Source organism: Phaethon aethereus (genome assembly GCF_964289735.1).
Source record: "Phaethon aethereus genome assembly, chromosome: 10".
Classification (NCBI taxonomy): domain Eukaryota; kingdom Metazoa; phylum Chordata; class Aves; order Phaethontiformes; family Phaethontidae; genus Phaethon; species Phaethon aethereus.
The window spans coordinates 9,207,232-9,231,114 of NC_138586.1; the positions used below are offsets into that span (position 1 = coordinate 9,207,232).

At 41.1% G+C, this 23,883-nt stretch overlaps 1 protein-coding gene across 1 annotated transcript; it reads left to right on the forward strand.

Moving 5' to 3' along the window:
- Nucleotides 1-14,850: 14,850 nt before the first annotated feature.
- IDS (iduronate 2-sulfatase) lies at nucleotides 14,851-23,510 on the forward strand (the record flags this gene model as incomplete). The annotated part of the gene is made up of 8 exons (XM_082004122.1): nucleotides 14,851-15,468; nucleotides 16,518-16,695; nucleotides 17,573-17,661; nucleotides 18,906-19,106; nucleotides 19,717-19,887; nucleotides 20,491-20,617; nucleotides 22,126-22,299; nucleotides 23,008-23,510. The coding sequence occupies exons 1-8, from the start codon at nucleotides 15,337-15,339 to the stop codon at nucleotides 23,508-23,510; spliced, it is 1,575 nt and encodes a 524-aa protein (XP_081860248.1). The 5' UTR covers nucleotides 14,851-15,336.
- Nucleotides 23,511-23,883: the final 373 nt, after the last annotated feature.

Genomic DNA, 23,883 nt, shown 5'->3' on the forward strand with positions numbered 1-23,883 from the left:
ACTGTTTCTGGGATCGTCTTTCATGGTCTATGACAGAATATTAAATTGTTTACAAAAACAAAACTCCAGGTTTGAAAATCCCCATTTGAATTTCTGTTGATTTTACTGTAGGCCTTGCTGCTAACATTTATTCACAGATTAAATAGAGATTGACTAGTAATTGTCAAAGAAGAGATTATAAAATCTTTAGACCAGCTGTCATTTTGCACAGTTAAAAACAGTAATGATCTAATACCTACACAGATGTTATTGTCATTGGCATTACATGCAGCTGCTTAGTTTTGAAAACACAGCCTTCAGTTTCAATCAAAATTTCAATAATTTCTGTAAGAATATTGTTTTGTTTCCTATTTGGGAAGTTAGTTTAAGGGCAAATACTTTAAATCATGGTATTTGCATCTGCCTATTGGATGTTGTGCCCCTAAATTAATAAAGTCCAGCCTGAAACCTATTTGTAGAGTTGTAGTAGTTCAGCAAGTTGCTGTTTATAGTAATGCCAACTAGGATTGTGATGTGAAGCAAATTATGCTACTAAAACACTATCAATTTCATAAGCTGTTCTGCCAGTGGGATGCTAGAAAATGCATTGTTCTGCAGCTATTTGGCCAAAGTAGGATTTGACACAATGTTTTGGCATCACCTGCAAAAGATGTATCTGGTTTAATTATACTCTACTTTTCCATCTTAAACTGTTCAGCTAGTTTCACTCATTACTTGTCTTCCTGTTGAGAGGAAGCTCATTTAAACAAGTCATGTTCCATGCCCCTTTTCTTATGCAATCTGTCTTTTTCCTGCCTCGCCACAGCTTTGAAGTTATTAATTCTTTATGATGTTCTGTGCCTGAGCTTTCTGCCACTCATTTGCCTTCCACTGTGTTTAGGAGGTGTTTAAACAAAGCTCTAAAGGAAGGCATTGGATCATTGCTCTATAAATAAATCCTATCAATCTCCTAATAATGGTGATTTATCAGAGTTGATGCTTTCTTTCAAGGCCTTCTTAATTCCATTAGGCTTTGATGGTGGATCAGATCGCACATATTGTCCTGGCAAAATTAATATAATGTTCTATTGTTAAAATCCATGCATAGTGTTGCACAAAACATGACTCTTATTTGTAGTTGTTTAACTTTCAACCCTATCATGCTATCAGGCCACTTGGACCAGCTGAACCCATAACCATTTAATGAAGTTCCATAAATTTCTCAGTGGAGATATGATTCTGAGAAAAGAAGGAAGTGACCTCTTCAGGAAGACACCAACAGAGAGATATTTAGCTCCAAGATACAAAGGCTGTTTAAGAGAGCTCTAGCCAAACAGAAAACTGAATAAACTAGATTTTTTGCTATCATATGTACAGGGAGATGTTAGAGATGCTATCAACCTTAAAACAGTAAGAACAACCTGCAAGTCTCCTAGACCCTCCTCTCATACCAAGTCAGTGCTGTGGGTGCCATAGCTAATATATCTGCCAGTGTCATGACTGTTTAGAATTGTGGATACTTTCAGTGACATCTCAATTGTCATTGAAGCAACATGGTTTTCTCTTCTTGTGTTTCTAACTTTTGGCATAACCCCTGTGCCAGATAATTTGCCAGGTTTGGAGACTGACAGCATTGGAGATTTCAGTACATAGTGACCAGCAAACTACCACCACAGCAGCTTTGTGCTTTATGGTGATTGAAGTGGGAGCCCAGTATGGCTCTTCTAAAAATCAGTTGTGGTGGTATCCTTATTGACTCAAATGAAGTCAAAGTGAGGTCTGTCTTGTATTAACTGGAGGACACAGGTCAAGCTGACCCAAGTTTAAATTTCTTTAGTTTGACCAGTGTGCTACATTCATCAAGTATTTTAGGTAATGTTTTCTTCATTATTTAAAAGTTAATTAAACAGATCCGAGAACTAGTGAGATTTGATTTTTGCTTCCTTTAGTGGCTTTTTCAAACACTGTCACTATGTGACTTCTTCATTGATATTCCTGTCACATTGCTTGGAGAATTTTGTTTTTTGAATCGCTATTGAACTTTGTCTGTTCAAGTTACCACAGTGCTGATTTTCATATTTTCTTTCAGCTCACACTTTGTTCTTGTTTAATTGCCAAAAAAGTAATAGTCATCCAAATTCTAAACACAACTAACCAAAGTTCAGATTTTCTGCCCTGCAATAGTTTATTCTATGACTAGAATTTACCAAATAGTTTTTATAAATAGCAAAGCATTACATTTCTTTGATATTTTTAAATTTAAAATATTTTAAAATTGTGTCATGTTTATCATTACCAAAAAAATGTATTTGCAGCAGAAATGTCCTTATATACATAGCAAAAAAAACATTTAATTTGCAGTATTTTTGAATAAGAAAGTGTATAAATTCACAATTGGGAAAAAATGCATTAAGTAGTTTATATAATAGAAATACAGCATCTCTTCTGTTTACCTTTAAATGTTGCATTTAATTTTAATGCAGTAAACTAAGACTGATTGTATGGGTAGAATATTTGATATAAAATCCCCATGGTTTTACTATAAAATTCATTATGTTGTTGATTAATACTGTCACCTTAGTCCAACACAAAGTAATTTAATTCTGTAATTTGTGTTCTTATAATGGAAAAATATAGAGGTGTTTATCATGAGATTTCTAAGTAATTTAAAAATTGCAGTACTAGTCTGCTTGTGTTTTCTCTAAATTTGCTATGATTTTTGTTAACTTCCACTCCACCTCCACTTGGTCACTCCTGCGTATTATGAAGGGAAGGCAATTTGAGCTTTACCTTGACCTGATAATTAATGTGAAACGACTGACTTGCCAACTGTTATGAAAATTAGGAGCTCTTGTCTTCACTAAACATTTTTATTTTAACTAAGGAAATTCCACTTGTAATGGAACCTTTCACCAGGAAAGACAGAGTTAAAGGAACTGATTGTGCCTATCATGTTATGCCCAGGGAAATGTATGGGAATTCGGCATGCAACACTAACCTTCTAACTATTTATGTTCCTCCTTTTTTAAATAAAGGCAAGTAGTAATTTTACCTAAAGCATTATTTAGATTAAGAACTTTAGTACTGACACAGGTCAGGTGTTCCAAGAATCTCAAAGATCTGCATGTCCGGATAACACTGATTTCAAATGAAATTTCTGTCAATGACTCCTCTGGGCTTCTTTCAGAAGTCAAGCCAGATAGCACAAGATAAATGCTTAAATGCCACCAAATCAAGTAACAGTTTTCAGATTTTGTATACAAGAGTTGAATTCAGTTCAGTGTGCCTTGCAGCAGTGTAATAATTTGCAGCAGTATAGCACGTAGGTTACAATACTGGCACCCTGTGCAGTATTATGATGTGTATATGATGTGCAACATATACTTTAGCCAGTGATGCAGGACAATGACAAATCAGGCTACATCTTATTAGTAACTGGATATAACATAGCTACTTCTGCAATGTATTCAAGGAAAAGGATCAGGTTAAATGTCAATATGATTGTGGCAAATTCACATGGCTTTTACAGAGATAAAACACTAGCCAGCTACTTGCTGCATTTTATTCTTTGACAAGGATCTACTTAGATCTCACTGCATTGAAAAGACACACAAAGATACCTAAAAATACAACTCACTTAAGTGTCTGATGTTTCAGCCATGAAGCAAGAAACCAATTGTTAACAAAATTGGCTAGGAGTAGGGAATGAAAGTCTACAAGATCAAAGAGATAAGCTGGATTTTTTTACCTTGTTTTCAGATCTGAGATCTAGCAAGATGACATCTCAGAATCATCTAGGAGTTGTCCAAATTAAATACAAGAGAAAAATCAGAAAGCTCCATCTCAGTGGTCCAAAGAGGAGTGTTGGATTACCAAGTCCAAGCTTACAAAGGATGACTAAATATGAGGACAGCATGAGGTGATTTATCTACCCTGGGCTTTTTGCTTTACATAATTAGCTTTACATAAGTCTACCAGGCACTTGTTTTTAACTTGTATTGTAGTAAACATGTGTATATCTTACAAGAAAAAAACATAAGTATTTTAAAGCAGTGGTGTTCTCACACAGCCAAGCTGTTGCAAAACAATCTTCAATGACATGATCACATGCTGTTTTTCCCCACAGGATTCCTGCAAATAAGTTGGGGTTGTCCAGCGAAGCATCACCTTGTGCATGCTTTTGTTGCTAAGGTGAAAAGTGTCCTGTGAAGAAGTCAAATAATTTCAGAAAGAGAAAGAATGTTCTCCTTTAAGGCAATTAAATCTTACCCTGTGTCTATGTGAGTACAAGCCAGGCTTCTCTGGTCCTTTTTTCCTCACTTTGTATTTCTTACCCACTAGGTATCTGTGTTTGAGATCCTGGGACCTAGTCTACTCACACCCGCAGCAGTAGTGATGAGGAGCTATGCTCATTCAAACCTGCATTATAGGGTTCTGTAACAACAAAAAGTTTGGAAAATCAGGTCCTAGGTGGACAAAATAAGTAACCACAATTTTGGGTTCTAGATGGATAAAATAAGTAACTGAAATTTGGGCCATAATCTGTTCCTTGTTTCTCCCTGTTCTTTAATTCCATCCTTTTATCAAAGGGATGAACTTTTAGTGAAGAAAGAAACACTTCTGTGCTCAAAGTACTGAAATAGCATGAAAGCTTAGCCTCCAGTTGCCTCTGCACTCCCTGGCCTGCTACCTTCCAAGGGCAGACAGGAGCATTGTCCATGAAGCAGCACTGCAGAAGGGGTAACCAGATCACAGCTGCTCCCACCTTAGCAGCTTTGTTCTGTGACTCCCTTGTGATGGCCTGGAGCAGCAGAATATTTTGCTCAGCTGAGGCTGGAGTTTCTGCTGAGCATGTGCAAAGTTTCTATTTACTTATTTTTAAAAGGCTTATAACATTATCATGTTCATGAAAGTTGACAGCTAGATCAATACTTATTTTTGGTTGCTGATTCTAATAAAGTTACAATTTATGTTCAGTTTCACCTTTTAAGACCTGCAGGGGCTTTGTCTTTATTTTACTCCCCTGGTTTTCCAGTTAATTCCTGATGGATTTTGGAGTTTTGATATCCTGCTGCTCCCCACTATCACTATGGCTACCTCCTCTCAGCAAATCTGTTTTCCAAAGCTTATTGCTGCTAGAGCATTTCAAAGCAAAGGTGGATCATGAGTTTCATTTCGTGACTTAACATGGTACGTGTGAAAGTCCTTTGCATAAAAAGTGATCAGAGCTATTATTTCACTTGAGCAAACACATACTAGAACACATTTGTCCCTTTGTGGTTTTTGCCTGAACCTTTTGGACCATAGAATACTATTGAGAATTTATGGAAAGGAGAGTTTTTGGAAAGGGCATACTAGTTTGAGCTGTTTATCGCTCCTGCAAAACACCTTTGAATCTCATAAACTCAAGGGAAAATTACAGTATCCAGAAAGGACTAGTTACCTTGTTGAAGTGTCATGCTTAAAAGGGCTGAGTAAACTCAGCATAGGGCCTTTGGGATCCAGTACGCTGACACCTATAATGGTAGAAGATGGAGGATGCAGGTTAGACAGAAATAATCTTTTGAGTTTTGTCTCCTTTTATACTAACAAAAGAATGAAATGTAGAATCATTATATTAGTAACCAGACATAAACTATTCCATCCTGCAGTCATACTCAGGGTTATATCAAATTCTGAATACATTGTATTGTATCTTGATTTTATCTTGATCTGTTATGTATTAAACTGGGAATGTAACTGGTGTGGAAATGTGGTTCTCAGAAAGTTTTCTTCTGGTGGACCAGACAGCCTGCTGCGGAGCTTACTGTGTACTGGGGTCATATCTGGCACATTGATGGGATGCTTCTGGAGGTATAGGTCATTTTTAGCATATGAAAGTGTTACTCATGGGTAGCTATAGATCAGTTTGTATGGTCTCGCGAATCAGAATTTGGAAACTACTGGTTTAGTAACAGAACCAGTCTCCTACTGTGTACACAGTAAACTCAGAGCAGTGCAAAAATGTCTACAGTGGCTGTGAGCAAAAAATTTTTTTGTGGTTCTGAATCTTCTACCTCACAAATCCATTCCCTGTGGTGAACTGTGAAGAAAGGAGATAGTAGAGAAAGGAAGAATTCGATCTTGTCAAAAGACACTGTTACTCACTATTACAATTGCTAGTTCTATGTCTCTTGGTCTTACTACTGTTCTGTTTTAGTCAAACATGATAAAAAGTGTTGTTAAAAGAATCCTGAAGAGTAGCAAGTCCTTGCTAATTTCTAAAAGGCTTTATCCTGACCTTGAGCACTTTTTAATTCTGCTTTGCTCTGCCTAATTAGAGATCCTTGCTTACCCTCCCCTGTGCTTCCACCTTCATGACACTTCCTTTGCATCCCACAGTTTGCATGTATATGGGAGGCAGGATCTGCATCTTTGCAGGAATTAATTCTCCCAGGCTTTGCAGGTAGAATGACGCTACAGAAAACATCACCTTAGTCAGAGCAAAGTAATTGTGTACTTTGGTATTCTTGTCAAATTACTAATTGTAAGGTTTTAATATTTGAAATGGAGAGTTGTTTAACAGAAGAAGGGGACCTTCCTGTTAGCAATACCTGAATACTGATGAGCTTATTCACTTCCCCTCTAAGGAAGTTGTAACAAGGGGAATAGAAGGCGCGTTAGATTTCCACTATTAACAATAAATGGGGGTCAGATTATTTTTAGGTTTTTTTAACAACTTTATTTTGTAACTATACTGAGGATGCCATCCAAAATATGCTCTAAAATCTGCAGCAACTATTAATCCAGCATAGCAAACAGATTATAAATGTTTAAATAATAGACCAGTCCTTGCCAGGAATTCAGTAGTATTACATGACATCCTGTTTCCACAGGCTTTCCTCTTTGCAGGCCTTATCTCTTTATTGTATCATGGAATCACAGAATCACAGAATGGTAGGGGTTGGAAGGGACCTCTGAAGATCATCTGGTCCAACCCCCCTGCCAAGGCAGGATCACCTAGGGCAGGTTGCACAGGAACGCGTCCAGTTGGGTTTTGAAGGTCTCCAGAGAAGGAGACTCCACAGTCTCTCTGGGCAGCCTGTTCCACTGCTCCATCACCCTCACAGTAAAGATGTTTTTCCTCATGTTGAGGTGGAACTTCCTGTCCTGTCGTTTGTGCCCATTGCCCCTCGTCTTATCACTGAGAACTGCTGGAAAGAGACTGGCTCCATCCTCCTAACAGCCACCCTTCAGATATTTATAGACATTGATAAGGTCCCTTCTCAGCCTTCTCTTCTCCAGACTAAACAGCCCCAGGTCTCTCAGCCTTTCCTCATACGAGAGATGTTCCAGTCCCTTAATCATCCTCATAGCCCTTCGTTGGACTCTCTCCTAAAGTTCCCTGTCTCTCTTGAACTGGGGTGCCCAGAACTGGACACAATACTACAGATGAGGCCTCACCAGTGCAGAGTAGAGGGGGAAGATAACCTCTCTCAAGCTGCTGGTCACACTCTTCTTAATGTACCCCAGGATATCATCGGCCCTCTTGGCCACCAGGGCACATTGCTGTCCCATGGATAACTTATTGTCTACCAGGACTCCAAGGTCCTTCTCCATGGAGCTGCTTTCCAGCAGGTCAATGCCTAACCTGTACTGGTGCATGGGGGTGTTCCTCCCCAGGTGCAGAAATTTACACTTGTCATTGTACTCACCACGTAACTTGAGAAATTGCCTGCATCAATGCTTATGTGCATGGAAGTTATTTCTTATGGGCTGCACTGCAATGTGCTTGCCTGCCCTCACAAAGCAATTGGGACGTGAGATTTCATTGAGCATTACCTGAATTGTAGGCACATTTCCTGAAATGGGTGCAGGGAGAGGTCAGGAAGAACTCCAGTTCCTCAATCTCTTCTCTGGCCAGCACATCAGAGACGGAGCTGGTAGTGTCTAATTTGCCATGTTGATAGGCCAAACAGGAAATGGGAGAAACTGTGACTGAGGTGTGCCTTTGATTCATTGCTTTTGGTGGTGGTAACAGCAGTTGCCTTACCTATTGCCCAGTACTCTGAAGTCAGTCTAAATAGTATCTTCGAAACAGCTCTGATACTACACGTGCTTGGGAAAACTCATTGTGTGAGATCACTAACCTAGGACTTGGGGGAGAGAGCAAGCGTGCAGCAGGTGAGCAGATCTGCATAACTCACTTCAGCCATGGATAAATGACTGCATATAAAATGAAGGCTTATAATGAATATTTTTGGATTAGGAATGTATTATCTCAAGTCTACAATGTACTTGCTGGTGCATAGCTCTGCAGATTAGACTGCAAGGACAGACTACAATGGTATCTTATCATTTATCATAAGAATGTTAACAAAGTCTATGCAGATGCCTCTAAATATGATGTTTTTAGCTAATCCTTGAGTGCTAATGTTCACAGATGACTTACAACTATGTTTGTTTTGATTCTGAAAGTAGAGCTATGGATTCTTTCAAAAGATTCCAGAGATTTATCAACATTATGTCTTAGTGGTTCAGGCAGCTCCATGTTTGCTATAGGTATTTCACTCCCCCATCATATGTGCCAGAGAAAGCTACAGATACTCAAGCAGGTGTTAATATTTTTAACGGGCTTCTCTCTCATTTTCTTCATAGCAACTTGTACAGAACTAAACTTCATCAGTCCATAAAACAAAAAGGAAAACGGTGCTTTTTTGAATAAAATCAGTTTAGGGATAAATAAATTTGCAATCAGAAGCTTCCTGTAGCGATTAGTCAAATACTTTCTATAATGCATGAGAAATAAATGATAATCTATTTGTGATTAGTTCTATTGATTCATTGAAAACATCATTGCTCTTTGAGAGTTTGAGTGAACGGATCATAGTGCCCAACCACTTGTTTATGAAAACACGCTTTCTTAGAATTACTGAGTGATGCAGAAAAATTCCTTAAACTTGCTAATGAATCTAATGTGGTATTTGCAGTTACTCTTTTGAGCCAAATGCAACTTTTGGTGAAATCACTGGGGGACATGTGCAAGGAGAGGTTGCATACATGAAGGGCCAAGACATCCTTCCCAGGCAGAGCTCAACACCTGGGTTATGTTATATTGCCTGACTATATTCACTTAGTCTTAAAAACACACTTTATCTTCCTTGTCAGAAGAAACGATGAACATGAAAATCTGCAAATCTTAATGTTAGTTTTGATTCCCATCTTGGAAGCTATTCCTTGGCATGTTGTTGTCCTCCATCCAACAGAGGAGGATCAAAGCCATTTTGCAGCACAGGAAAACAGCAGAGAAAGCCAAGTTGATCACATACTTTGTAAAGCAAAATAAAATTAGTTCTCTCATACTTGCATTAATTTCTCTATAACTTATTCCTTAGATGCTGACTTGAGACACCATTACCTACTAGTTTCTTGGGTTTTGGCTCAAGAAGTTTGAACACTAAAGAAATACAATTTCCAAATGAAGCTGATGAAATCCTTCTTTAAACAGAAAATGTACATGTGAAAACTTTCTTGGAAAGCATCCCCAGTTATGAAAATGCTACTTTATAAGATCTACTATGGGTCTGATAGTACAGCTATTTCTTACAGAAGTTGCATTAATAGAATTTTTCCCACTAAAAATATTGCTGTGCTGAATTTTTAGCATGTCTTAATGTGGGTCTGTCATAGTTGATTTTAAGATATTTAGCTGTTATCTTGGTGGCCTCATCTACATTACTAACACTTGTGCAAGCAACTACTGTAGACCCCCAAACCTTCAGTATCGCTAAGCTATCACATTGTCAGATCTGATACTCAGTGGTGGTGGCAGGTGGAGGAGGCTGACATTCATAAGGGCTTCTGGGACTTCTAGCAGAATGACTGAGGAGGAGTGTTGTACAAGGTATCGCCAGTGCAGGCAAGGTTTAGGTTTAACCTTTCCAATTACACTGCTGTAATTTCCAATTACAACCACACCCAATACAGCAGTGGTTTAGTTCAGGAGCTCAAATGCCCATACATCCGGGGTGGAGTGGATATCTGAGCTGTGAGACCAGTTTGTCACAAACATACCATTAGGACTGTGATTTCAGTGTCTGCAATCATTTACTTGGCATCATTCCAGTTTGCTTTTTAGCATCAGAACTTGTGTGCTGTCTGAAAAATAATTTTTCCTGTGTAATTTGTTCTAGTGGACTGAACTTAAGATGATTGCTAAATACTCATGTTCAGCAAACCAGGAAATCCATATCAAGTACCACCGAAAGAGGCAAGCGTTACGGTAATTAAATGCATGTGCAATAGCAAAATAATTCCTTGGCTTTTTCCATAAAAAGTATCCAATTGAAGAGGTGTCACTTGGGACACACTGTTCAATACATTTCCAGTAGCTGGTCTATGCTAAGAGGGTTTCTGATACCTGTGAGATACACTGCTTATACACAAAATTAATTCCGAAGTATTCAATCATCAAATACACTGAATAATATTCATGAGCTGGTTGCATGTTGTGTACTATGTAGTAACTGAATTTGTACTAACAGGGTTCTTGATTAGACTCAAGCATTTACACTGTGTGTAGATCCACATAAAAATAAAACTTCACTGTAATAGTTTAGAGAAGGTGTATGTGCTGGAATGTGTATGCACATGCTGTGTAATACATCATGTATTGGACTTTTGAACCACACATCCCACTGAACAATAGGATTGTGACAGACCATGGTGGGTTGACTCTGGCTGGACACCAGGTGCCCACCAAGCTGCTATATCACTCCCTTCCTCAGCGGGACAGGGGGAGAGAAAATATGATGGAAGGTTCATGGGTTGAGATAAGGACAGGGAGATCACGCACCAATGACTGTCACGGGCAAAACAGACTCCACTTGGGGAAAAATTAATTTAATTTATTGCCAATCAAATCAGAGTATGGTAATGAGAAAAAACCTAAATCTTAAAAACACCTTCCCCCCACCCCTCCCTTCTTCCTGGGCTTAACTTTACTGCCGATTTTCTCTACCTTCCCGCCAGCAGCACAGGGGGACGGGGAATGGGGGCTGTGGTCAGTTCATCACACCTTGTCTCTGCCGCTCCTTCCTCCTCAGGGGGAGGCTCCTCACACTCCTCCCCTGCTCCAGCCTGGGGTCCCTCCCACGGGAGACAGTCCTCCACAGACTTCTCCAGTGTGGGTCCTTCCCACGGGCTGCAGTTCTTCACGAGCTGCTCCAGCCTGGGTCCCCCCACGGGTGCCGTCCTTCAGGAACAGGCTGCTCCAGCCTGGCCCCCGCAGAGTCCCAGGTCCTGCCCAGCAAACCTGCTCCAGCCGGGGCTCCTCTCTCTCCCCACGGGGCCACAGGCCCTGCCAGGAGCCGGCCCCAGCGCGGGCTGCCCACGGGGTCACGGCCTCCTTCGGGCATCCCCCTGCCCCGGCGTGGGGCCCTCCCCGGGTGCGGGTGCAGATCTGCTCCCCTGTGGAGCTCCATGGCCGCAGGGGCACAGCCGGCCTCACCGTGGGCTTCCCCAGGGGCTGCTGGGGAACCTCTGCTCTGGCGCCTGGAGCCCCTCCTGCTGCTCTGACCTGGGGGTCTGCAGGGTTGTTGCTCTCACATATTCTCACTCCTCTCTCCAGCTGCAGTTGCGCAGTATTCCCCCCCCCCGCCCCTTCTTAGCTATGTTCTCCCAGAGGTGCTGCCACTGTCACTGATGGGCTCGGCCTTGGCCAGCAGTGGGTCTGTCTTGGAGCCGGCTGGCACTGGCTCTATCGGACCTGGGGGAAGCTTCTAGCAGCTTCTCACAGAAACCACGCCTGCAGCACCCACTACCAAAACCTTGCCATGCAAACCCAATACACAGACGACTTTAGCCAATGTTCCTGGTAAGGTTATGGTGAGTACATACACAGCACATTTCAAGCCTCAGGTATGCTTGTTTATAGAGAGAGAAACAGGCTATTTTCTATCCTATTCTCTTAAGGAGTTAGCAAAGCAAAGCAGTTGTAGAAAACTAAGGCATTGGTACTATCTGCAAACATCTGAAAATGCTTAACTGTTGAATTGTATGTTTTTCTTAATTGGCTTACACTTCTGGTTTTTATAGTTTTACCAGTAAATCTGCTCTCTTCTGATGTATACCTATAGGTATTTTAACAAAATATCTTGCATTACAAAAATTTTTAGATTGAATTCAGTTTCATAGTTCTGTCAGCTTTTCCAGAAGCGAGAAAAAAGCTGCTTCTGGCTCAAAGGTGGTTCTGTTTTAAGCATTGATACCCGCTCCAGTGAAAGCAGCCACCAATTTGGGGAATATTGATAGGAGTTCCTCGGTGGTTTTAGAGTAAAGTTCCTATATTTCTGCTTCATATTCTCCATAGCACTTGTAGTTTAATACATGTGCAGTTGGCATATCTGGGTTGTGTCACACATATGTGTATAGAGAACTTGCACAAATGTACTAAGTGTGCTGTGCCTGGCATGTATTGGAGGTACTGTATGAGCCACCAACACAGCAAGCATGCAGGAGATCCAACCTACCCAAGAAGAGCTTGGCTTATTGAATGTGTTTGCCAGTTGATGTGCACATGCACAATATGTCCAACATCTTGAGAAGGCACCAAGTTTTGTCTGTGCTTTGTGCTATTTATGTATTGGACATGCTGTGAATTAATTGCATCTTGTAAATCTACTGCCCTGCTTCTAAGTAAGTGATAGGGTATGCAGACATTCCAGACAAGCCTTCAAAATCTTTATATTCCCTTTTCTGGGTGGCAAAAAAAAAGAGGAGCATCTAGGAAAGTCTGTACACTAAGACTGTTTTCACGGCAATTTCTCTTAGTGCAGATAACTACAAAGTTGCAGAAGTACCACAGTTTGCACAATCCCAGCAGCACAGAAGGACTAATCCACCTACCTGCTTGCCTCTGGTATCCGAACTTCACACTCAGCTATTGATTTTCTTTCCATATGCTGTCCTCAGTTTAAAAAAAGTGATTAATTAGGGCATTTCTGTCTCAGAACTCATGCTGACAACATTTTAATTTTGATAAGAAAGAGCAACCTATTCAGTCCTGAAGCACAGAAAGAATAAAATTATAGATTCCATTACAGATGCATTGCTTTTCTGTAAAGGAAGGCTTTTTTCCCTAGTTGGGTTTTTTTTTAATAGCCCCAGCCTAAAGATATTGATATTTGCCAGTACATTTTCTGGTTAATCTGCCATGTGTAGTCAGAGCAGCACCTAACAGTTGCTGAAAAAGAAAAATCCACATGCCATCACAGGTACCATTTTCATAGTAGTTTTCACATGCAAGTGAGTGAAAAGTTGGCTGTATATTTGTCATCACTTTACCTGCTTGTTAAATGTTTAAGACTACATAGTTATGGTCTTTTTAATTCTTTTATAATCTTCTTGTGAGCAGCTTTATTATACCATCTTGGTCTTTGGTAATCTTACAGTTGCCAGTTGGGAAGCATCTGTATAGTTAACAGTGAGTTTATTTAGTATAGGAATACCGGCAATAAATCTATTCTCTCTTCTACAATTACAGATAGAAAGCATGAAAAATTTCAGAGCTTTTTATAAAACTAGTTCTTCCTGAAACTTTTAATATTATGAGAAGGGGGCAACATACAGCTTTTGTGTCTGCTAAAGCCAAGACTGGTCTTTGAAGGATTGGCCAAAACGGTGATCAGAACTTGTCTTCCTTTTCTGGCCCTCTAGACCCCTACAACAGTGGAGCCGAAGAGGACAATTGTCTTGAAAGCAAGGCCCTGCCTTGTGCAGCCGCAGAGGAGAAAGCCTTGGCACAGGCACAGAGCTTGGCCCACCCGGACTCTCACCCCTTGTAAGCGGCAAGCCATAGGCAAACACCGGCAGCGCAGGCCTGCAGGCTGCACAGAACGTGCTTGCTCACCAACTGCCTACAGGAACCTGACCTGTCTCGATCTTGGGGTAACTCTGGGAATGCAGTCTTTGCTTAAAGAGCAAAAGTTCGCGTTAGCTGTTATAGAACTGATTAACAAATGGGATTAAGGTACGACTGAGACAGCTTCTCTAAATGCTAAACCTTGACTTCCTCATTCCCCAACTACTTGCACGAGAAAGAAGTAATTGTCAGGACGCCATCACGCGTTCCCTCTCCCAGGGAGGCGCTGCGGTGCGCGCCCGGAGACTCCTGGAAGGCACGAGCGCGCTGACACCTACCGGCCCTCCCGCGCTCTGGGGCGCTGCCGCTTGAGCGGTGGCGGCTTGAACGCACCTGCCCCGCCCACCCCCACCTCCCGCCCCGCCCCCGCCCCGCCCCGCGCCACCGCCTTTGCGGCTCGACGCGCCGCAGCCGCCTTCGTCCCGCCAATGGCCGCCGGGGCTCCTGCGCGGGGCCACGGCGCCACCGTGTGGAGCGCGGGGGAACGGTGTCGTCCCGGCGGCGGTGTCGAAGCCCGTTGAAGCCGGGCAGTGGGCCTGGGCCGGCAGCTGGGCCCCGCCCCGGGTGGGGGGGGGCCTAGAGCCGCCCTGACCGTCCCCGCCGCCGCGCGTGGCGATGGCGGTCGTTTGGTTCTGCCTCTGCCTGCTGGGGCTTCCCCGTGACGCCTTCGCGTTCGTCCCGGAGGCGCCGGCGACCCGTCGGCTGCGCATCCGCGGGGCGGCGCGCGGGCCCGGAGGTGCGGCGGCGCTAGCTTCGCGGGAGGGGAGGACCGGGCCGGCGGCGGCGGCGGGACGCTGGGGGAGTCGGGCGGGGCTGCCAGGGAGTGCAGGGAAGCCCCCGGGCGGGCCCGGCCGCGGTCCCGCGGCGCTTCGTCGTTGTCGGACGCGGGGCTGTGGCGAAGCCCCGTCTGCCGCCTGGCGGGTTGCTGGCTGCCAACGCCTCCGGCAGTTTGTGCGCTGTTGGAACCACGATACAGCTCGCCTCCTTAAGGGCGTTTTCACAAATAGCTATCCAACTAATTTTTGAAAAATATTTTCTTTTTATCCGTTTGGAGCAGGGTAAGTAGCATAACAGTGTCCGAGTTTTACCTGTGGCTTAACACCCCTCTGAAAGCTTGTAGGCTGTAGAATTCAGTAGTAGGTAGAACTATAAAACACCTCTTTATTTCACACCACCTTTCTGTAGCCAGCTGAAGGCAATACCGTGGGAGGAAGCAATCAAATAGGAAGGGAAGTGAAAACTATTACAGTTCTGTCTAGGCCACATAAGAATTCTTTCATGTTGAAGGAATTAATCACGGTTTTTAAATTTCCTTATAGAGATGGCAGATGCTGTTGTTGATTTTTTTTTTTTATTAAGTATACTTCAGGTTTAAAAATGATAAGTCTGTATAAAGTAATCTCTACTTACTGGAGCTCAAATTAATATATTCCTAATTCTGTTACTTCATAGATGGCATGAATGTCCTGTTGATAGTTGTGGATGATCTACGTCCTGTTTTGGGCTGTTACGGAGATAAGCTTGTGAAATCTCCAAACATTGATCAACTTGCTTCTCAAAGTATTGTATTCAGCAATGCATATGCACAGGTGAGGTGAATAGCTTAATAAAAAAATGTTTTCTCTATGCAAAGTAATTACTGGTTTATCATAGTAGGTGTTAGGCAGAGCATTAGAAAAAGCAAGTATTTATTAACATTAAGTATTTCCAGTAGAACGGTTGGGCTCAACTATACTGTATATGAACCTATCTTTACTAAGGTGAGAAAAATGAAAACAGGGCACTTGAATGATAATATTTTTGTAGTCCTTGGAGAAACGTAATGTCACTCAAACATTTTCACTGTTAGCAGCAAAGTGCTGCTTAAAAATGCCATTTTACGAAATTAGTGTTCTTTTTTCCTACTGTTTATAAAAAATATTTTTTACTTTTTTTTTCTTTTGAGGAAATCTATTCTAGACTTTTATGAAGGGATGGCTTATGTGGTTAGCATCAGTCTTAAATACAAGACTCAAAATCTCACTAATTGCTCTTGAATACTTTGCATAGGATGCCTACATTCCCAAGTTTCTCTCTGCTGAGAAATTAGAAGATTGAGTCTAATTCTGACTAGGGGTTAGGACTTTGGCAAGAGCCAAGAGTTATTACTTCAATCTGAAACAGAATTGGTGAGGCTGTTGGACTGTAACCTGGACTCTCTGTATGTATATCCTTTTCATTATTCTTAAGGCAGTCCAGATCAACTAGACTTTGGGCTTTTGTCAGTACAGTCCATCTGCCACTTTGGTTTAATTCTGTGTGAGTGTGAGCTACTAGATTTTAAACGCTCTGTCTTTAGTGCAACTTGACTTTTCTTTTTTGCACTACTAGCTGCATAAACAAAGCCTTTAGTGCTTAGTAATTGGTTATTTGAGGAAAAATTATAGATAGGTAAACGTATATCTTGCTAAAAGCTTGTAATTGGGAATTGATATTCTTAATAAGGATGCTGTTCATTCCAGCTTGAAGTGATAGGAAACATTTTCACTGCACTTCCTGAGCCTTTGGATGTGTTGCCCAGCTACATCTAAGTCAATTTGTATGTGTGTTTTTGCTTTTTGTTCAAACTAATTCTCTTTTTGGCTGGCTTTCTCCTCAGCAAGCTGTGTGTGCTCCCAGTAGAGTGTCGTTTCTTACTGGACGCAGACCTGATACTACCCGACTGTATGATTTCTACTCCTACTGGAGACTACATGCAGGAAACTATTCCACGATGCCCCAGTATTTCAAGGAGAATGGCTACGTGACCCTATCTGTGGGGAAAGTTTTTCATCCTGGTACAGTTTGAGTTGTCGTCTACTTAACATACACATGTTTAATGTATATATTCTCACAGACTTTACATATAAATATCGATTCTGTGATTCTTGTCTGTATTGACAACCTAAATCATAATCATGAGCCAGATTGTACCACGATTGTAGGTTGTCTTTAAATCTTAAGGCATTAGAAATGAATATATAAGATGGCTCTTATCTAATGAATATTTTTGTATAATGTCTGAGGATTGTGGGAATAAATGTCTAACATTCTAAAAATATGTCTGGAAGTTAGGTATCTGCTGAAGATGAAATTACTGAACAGCCTCATTGTCTTAGTTCTGCTTATACATGTTTCATAATAGGCTATCTGTCTGGATCAGAAGATATAGAATATATGACTAATACTACCAATTAAATAGGAAATTAGTTCACTAGTTAAAAAGCAATAACATTACTGAGTTGAAAAATACTGTAATACTGACCCTCTTTTTGGTAGTTCTTTACACCAGAATTAAAGTTGTGTGGATATATGAACTTTCAGTTGATAGTAAAGCTAATGAAGGAAGTACATGAAGACTGTTACTAATCCCGTTTTTTTTGGTGTTTTTTTTTTGTTGCTGTTCCCTGAAATAAGGTTCTTCAGGAGGCTTGAGTCTCCCTCACCAGTAAAGGTGTATTTCAGGGAAAAATGTCAGTCTTAAACTTTTTGACTTTTATTTCTTGGTTTTCTTTTTCTCAGTTGTCAAAGATAATTTGAAACATTCCTTCATTTACCATATTTAAAAAAAAAAACAAACAAAACCAAACAACTGAAAACAAGTTAAACTTGTGTTTGAGCTCTTCCTGGTTCAGTGAACTATTTGAGCATTTCTAATGCCTTTACCCTTTTCAGGGGTTTCATCCAATTACAGTGATGACTATCCATACAGTTGGTCCATTCCACCCTTTCATCCTTCAACTGAAAAGTATGAAAATGATAAGGTAAGGGTGATTTGTGGGACCCTAACAAAGAAGGGTTTTCAGGATATAAGCAAGTTCTTTGTGTCAGGCTATCCTCTGGGGTTTTTGACATTGCAACCTTGTGCAGGGAAACGATGAGCCAGTTTGATAATCTTTCTAAGTTGTCCAAAAGAAGGCCTGTCTCTTCAGTTGTGTGTCATGTTAATTCATGTGCCCATCCTGCAGATATTTTAAGTATTTCTAAATTAGCATTTGGAAACTTAAGTTACTGAGGTATAAAAGTGCTTGCAAGAAAGAATGATCTTAATTTGTGAAAAGTGCAGTTGCCAGCTTCCACACTAATCTTGCTCTGCTTAGTAAGTGACAAAACATTGCCAATGGGCTTGGTGAACTTAATTCAATAAAGAGCTCAGGGCTAAGCAGGTGGAGGTCATAATTAAAATATAATCCTTAAATAATCTGAAACTTTATCATCTGATTTGGTTTTCTAGACTGTTTGTTACTCTTAAGTGTGACCCAAAAGAATCTGTTTTATGTTCATGTAAACATTGCAATAGCATCATGTGCTGGAATCTATACACTGCAAAGCTAGGAGCTCCAGCCATTAGGCTACATCCAGCCTTGGAGATACTTTTTCTTGCATTTACTGCTGAAAAAGACTGGTTTTAGCAACAACAGTGTTTGCATCCATGTCTCCTCTTCATGTTCATGTAGCAGCTCTCCCAAACACCCAGCTAAAGCCACCTTTTCTTGGCAACCATTTAGTCTAATTTATCTTTCTTCACTGATTATATATTGGCCACTGCTGGCATTTGCTGAGAAATTAAGTTAGTAGCTTCCAGTCAGCCTTCTATGAGGTCTAGGGGTCAGGAGGAGTAAAAATGCATGCATGTATGTAGTGTAGCCAAATTCTGCCTCCTTGCCAATAGGTCGGAGATTCAATTCATCATAGAAACTGTGTGTTTTCCCATATGACTATGTTTAATCTTCTGCCCAGCTTTAGAGGGGATTCTGCTTTTCCATAGGCATGGAAGTTGCATTCTTCCAACTCCTGAAGCTGTCTGCTGAGCCATCTATGTACTCAGCGCCCTTGGTATTCATAGAAATTGTGACATTCCTTTTTGTATCCAGTCTGCAGTCTTTTGTTGGTAGAAGGATTGAGAGGCAAACCGGTTTGAAAGTTGGGGAACAGAGGATTTTTTCTTTGCTTTTACACAAGTTAAGTTATTTAATAAATTCTTTTTTTTTTTTTTTTTTATTTAAAGACTTGTAGGGGAAAAGATGGAAAACTTTATGCTAACTTGGTGTGCCCAGTGGATGTGACAGAAATGCCCAGTGGTACTCTGCCTGATATTCAGAGCACTGAAGAGGCCATACGCTTACTGAATGTTATGAAAACCAACAAGCAAAAATTCTTCCTGGCTGTCGGTTACCACAAACCACATATCCCACTGAGGTACCCGCAGGTGAGGAGACGAGCCTGCAGCGAAAGGAACTTAGACAAGTGTTCTTTTTGCTTTTCAAAGCTGTTTCCACAAATATTTTATTGCTACAGTTTCTGGAAAGCAAGCTGAAAAAACAGACTTGATTTGGTGTAACTTCAGCAGTTGCCTGTGCATTTCAGAATGCTTAATGAGAATGAGTTGTGACCACTCAGCCAAAAGCCAGACTTCTACCCCCATAATAGTGACTGCTATTGCATGGAAATAGTGTTCCGCTTGATGGAATATGACATAATAAGGCCTTACAAGATGTTGTACTCCATCCCCTGTTTGACTTGGTGGCAAAACCCCTGCTCATTTCAGAGGAAGTGATGTTGGGCGTTTTATCTTGTTATTGCTTTGAGATACAGGAGGCTGTTTTTAGGTACTTACTAACTCAGTGTTTTCCAGGAATTGGTTGGGGATAACTAGCATAGTATTGCTACCTTTTACACTCTGGAGGAGGGGGAGTGAAGCCTTGTAAACTGTAAGGATATTAAAGGGTCATGCAAGGACAAACATTTGCTGCTTTACAACACAAAGTTCACAGACCTTAGAGGCGAGGGCAGTCTTTATGTGTGTTTGTATTGTAAAGGAATTTCTCAAGTTGTACCCCTTGGAAAACATCACATTAGCCCCAGATCCCTGGGTGCCTGAGAAACTACCTTCTGTGGCATACAACCCCTGGACGGATATCAGACAGAGGGATGATGTGGAAGCATTAAATGTTAGTTTCCCTTACGGACCACTTCCAGATGACTTCCAGGTAAGCTGTCAATACAGTGCACTGAAGTCAAACTGCCTTAAATTGTTCAAATGCAAGGGAGCCCTGCCTTGCATGCTGTCACCTCTAGCTTCATAGGCAAACCTTCACTGTAACTGCCGTCAGTTAGGAGGAAGAGATCAGCCATCAACTAGTGGTAGTAGTATGTGCTCCTGGTTTGTATATAAGGGAATGTACGTAGCAGCTACCAATGTTATGTTTGTTTTTGTTATCTGAAAGTGTTTATCTGTTTCAAGCCATCACTCGGTGTACATTCTTTTGCAAGATTTTGCTTGACTTTCCAGTACTTATGCCAAAATAAGGTGCACTGGCTGGACCCTGAGAGAAGCAGAATTGATTGGTTTGCAACATCTTGCTTGAAATAACTTCTGGGAGATAGATAGAATGTTCTAAATGCCCCCTCCCTGTTCACCTTTTCTGGGACATTAATCAGGCTACAGACACTTAAAAAAAATAAAGCTTTACAAGTAAAATCCTGTAGTTCCTTTACTTCTTTACTTACATAGCCACCCAGTGGTTCTCCTGTGTGTGTCTGGGAGAAAGCTAACTTTTTTTTTCCCTCTCCCCTGTTTTCTTAACTTGCAGCGGCAGATTCGTCAGAGCTATTATGCAGCAATTTCTTATCTGGATATGCAAGTTGGCCTGCTCTTGAATGCTTTGGATGATGTAGGACTCTCAAATAGCACAATAGTAGTTTTTACTGCTGATCATGGTAAGCGTTTAAATCTTTCTCCACTGTTAATAACTTAATTGTGCAACTTGGTGCTGGCTTATTAATCAAGTGTGTATTTATATAATATACAGCAGAATTACCATACCTTGTATAATCTGGGTAGTCTGTCTCTAATTAAATGGACTGACACAGGCTTTTGTGGCTGCACAGTTCTGTCCCCCTGCAGGTGCCTCTAACCAGGTTGAGGGTTTGCTCGTGAGTGATGAGACTGTCTGCCAGGACACTGGGCTGAGCTGCTTGTATTCTCACCTCCTACCCAAGGAATGGCTCTTGCTGGGAACAGTGCTGTGAAAGGGTAGCAACTGTTCCTTCCCCTTTACAATTTGTAGAGTCATCTGGCTGACAGGCTTTCTCATTAACTGCTGAAGTGTGCTTTCTTGCACTTGTCATTGCTGCTTGCAGAGGTTCTAAACTGATAGCAACATGGCTCCCTCCTCATAATTGAGGTTTTGCACACTCTGGATTCTGGTGGGAAAAACCTGAATTTGAGTCATGGTGCAATTACCCCAAGCATTTAATGTTTGTTTCAATGCTCTAATGTTCATTAAATAACCCGCCCATGATCCCTTTAATTGGGGTATGACTTAGCTGACTTAAAAGTTAGGGTATGGCTTAACTAAATCAATTTAAAGTCACATATTTAGTTAATTTGAGTTGACTTCAGTGAGCGTGTGTGTATAAACAAGCCCTTATGAGTTGTAGAGCAATGGGATTAATACTTCTGGTACTAAAGTGACTCTAGATGTTCCTTCTGACTTGCCACTTTGACTTGGACTTTCCACTGTAAACTGCATTTCTCTCTTCCTTGCTGTGGTTAACTGTAAACAGTTGGTGTTTCCAGTACCATGGGTAGCAAAATGATCCAAAAATATCATGTGTTAACATAACTGTCATAGAGCTCATTTGTCCTCCCCCAAAGTGAAGTTAGCAATAAATCTGCCTGGAAGGAAGTCATGTTGGCATCTCTTCCAAGAGGAAGAGGGGAGCTAAAGAGTTTTGATCTCTATTGCTTCCTCAGGGCTAACATCCTGATATGGCAGTCTGGCATAGATAGCAGCCTTGGCTCCAAGGGATGTTCAGTTACAGTGTTAACAGAAGTATTGGAGAGCTGGCAGCTGCCCAAAGCTTAAATGAGTTCTTTGTGGAATTGATTTGGAGACTCTTGCAGGCACTGTGACACACCCCAGTTCCTCTTTTCTGCTGTTTTAATGCTGATCTCCTAATTCTAATCTAGAGTAGGGGAAATAAGGAGAGGTGTAATTATTTCCATAAGAGTATCAAGTTGAAAGATTTAGGTGGCTGTTGAAATAGCTTTCATATTAGAGAGAAACCTTGTTATATTTAAATATAGGTTGTTATTTGCCTTTTAATATAACCTTGGTAACAGGCTAGTGGCCTCAACAGCCAGAGTCAATTTACAGTGAAAAAGAAATGATGACTAAATTACAACCCAGTATCTGCTTTGAATTGTATTCTTTGTCATCTAGGATGGTCCCTGGGAGAACATGGTGAATGGGCAAAATACAGCAATTTTGATGTTGCTACCCGTGTGCCGTTGATGTTTTATGTACCAGGAATGACAACTTCTGCCATTAGTCAAGGAGAGAGGGTCTTCCCCTACCTTGACCCTTTTAGCCGTATTTTAGGCTTGGTACCTCAAGGTAAATTTCCAGTATTTATTTTTTGTTTGCAGTGGATATATTTAAAGGAGAAGTGGTGATGTAAAGATACTTTGCCTACAGGCAGCTTGAGTCAGTGTCATTGACTGTGCTGCTTGTACTGATGAGGAACAAGATGGTGAAGGGAATCTTTGGATGCATACTTTTTGCTTTGGTTAGATCTGCTTTAGTGGAAACAGCTAGATGGCTACATTAACACAGCAGGTGGTTTATTTTTGTGTGGTGTAGATGCCCAAAAGAATACTTGACCTACCTCCTGTAGTGGTGGCTGCTGTCTTTCCAACAGTGACTAGTAAACATTCTCTGTGTAGCATCCGTACTTAAAATGGTGTCATTGGAAACTGTTTTGATGGAGGCACTCTTGTGTGAAACTATTGACACTGGAATTTGCTTTGTCTTTCTGAAGAATTCTTTTTCAAAGTAATGAATATTACTGTCTTGAAGGTTACACATTTGAGAAACATAAGTGCAAAAATTTTCTTGTTAAAAATACGTCATAAATGCATAGACTAGCATCTTCAGAGCTAGCTGCCACACCTTAATTGCCCTGATTTTTGTTACCCCACAAATCCAATACAAAGCACTTTCAATAAAACACCAACTTAATTATCAGAATAAGTTTCTAAAATGTTCTACCAGTGTCTGTCAAACCATCATGTTCCATAACTTGTGTTTTGATGATTCTTCTAGGGCAAAGCAAAAAAGTGGTTGAACTTGTGTCTCTGTTTTCAACGCTTGCTGAACTTGCTGGCCTGCAAGTTCCTCCTGCGTGCCCAGAGACTTCGTTTCATGTTGCGCTGTGCACTGAGGGGGCAAGCATTGTCCGGTATTTTAATGCCTCTGAAGAGAAGGTGGAGGAAGAGAAGAATAGGTGTGATGACACTTACAGGTGTTTTAATGAAGACCCTGTTGCTTTCAGCCAATATCCCCGGCCTGCAGACACTCCTCAGTGGAACTCTGACAAACCGAAGCTGAAAGACATCAGAATCATGGGCTATTCCATGCGTACAATTGACTACAGGTATACTGTATGGGTTCAGTTTAATCCTAACAACTTCAGCGCTAACTTTGAGGATGTCCATGCAGGAGAGTTGTACATGGTGGAGACTGATCCAAACCAGGATTATAATATCTATAACAATACCTCACATGGTTGTTTTTTCAAAAAAATTCTTGGCTTCCTGAAGCACTAGGGTTCAGAAACTTCTTTGTGCATGTTCTTTGCTGCTGAAGTAACTTCCCTTTTTTGTATAAAACCTTTCTGTTGTACATAAAACAACTGGATTGAATTAAAACCCGGTTTGTATCAAAACACTAGCTATTGTCTTTGTCTTGTTACAGCCTTTACTACACTGAAGTAGTCAAGTGAACTTCTGCAGTTGTGTTTTCAAACACAAGCTCACAACACTTCTGAAAAGGCCACATAGGGTATGCAGGCCCATACTGTGAAACACATCTGGTCTGTTGTGTAGGGACTGAAGAATTAAAATTCATTATCTGTGCTGAAAGTGAAAAGTGGAAAAAGAGAAACTTCTGTGTTTGAAAGGCTGTGCAGAGAATGTGTCT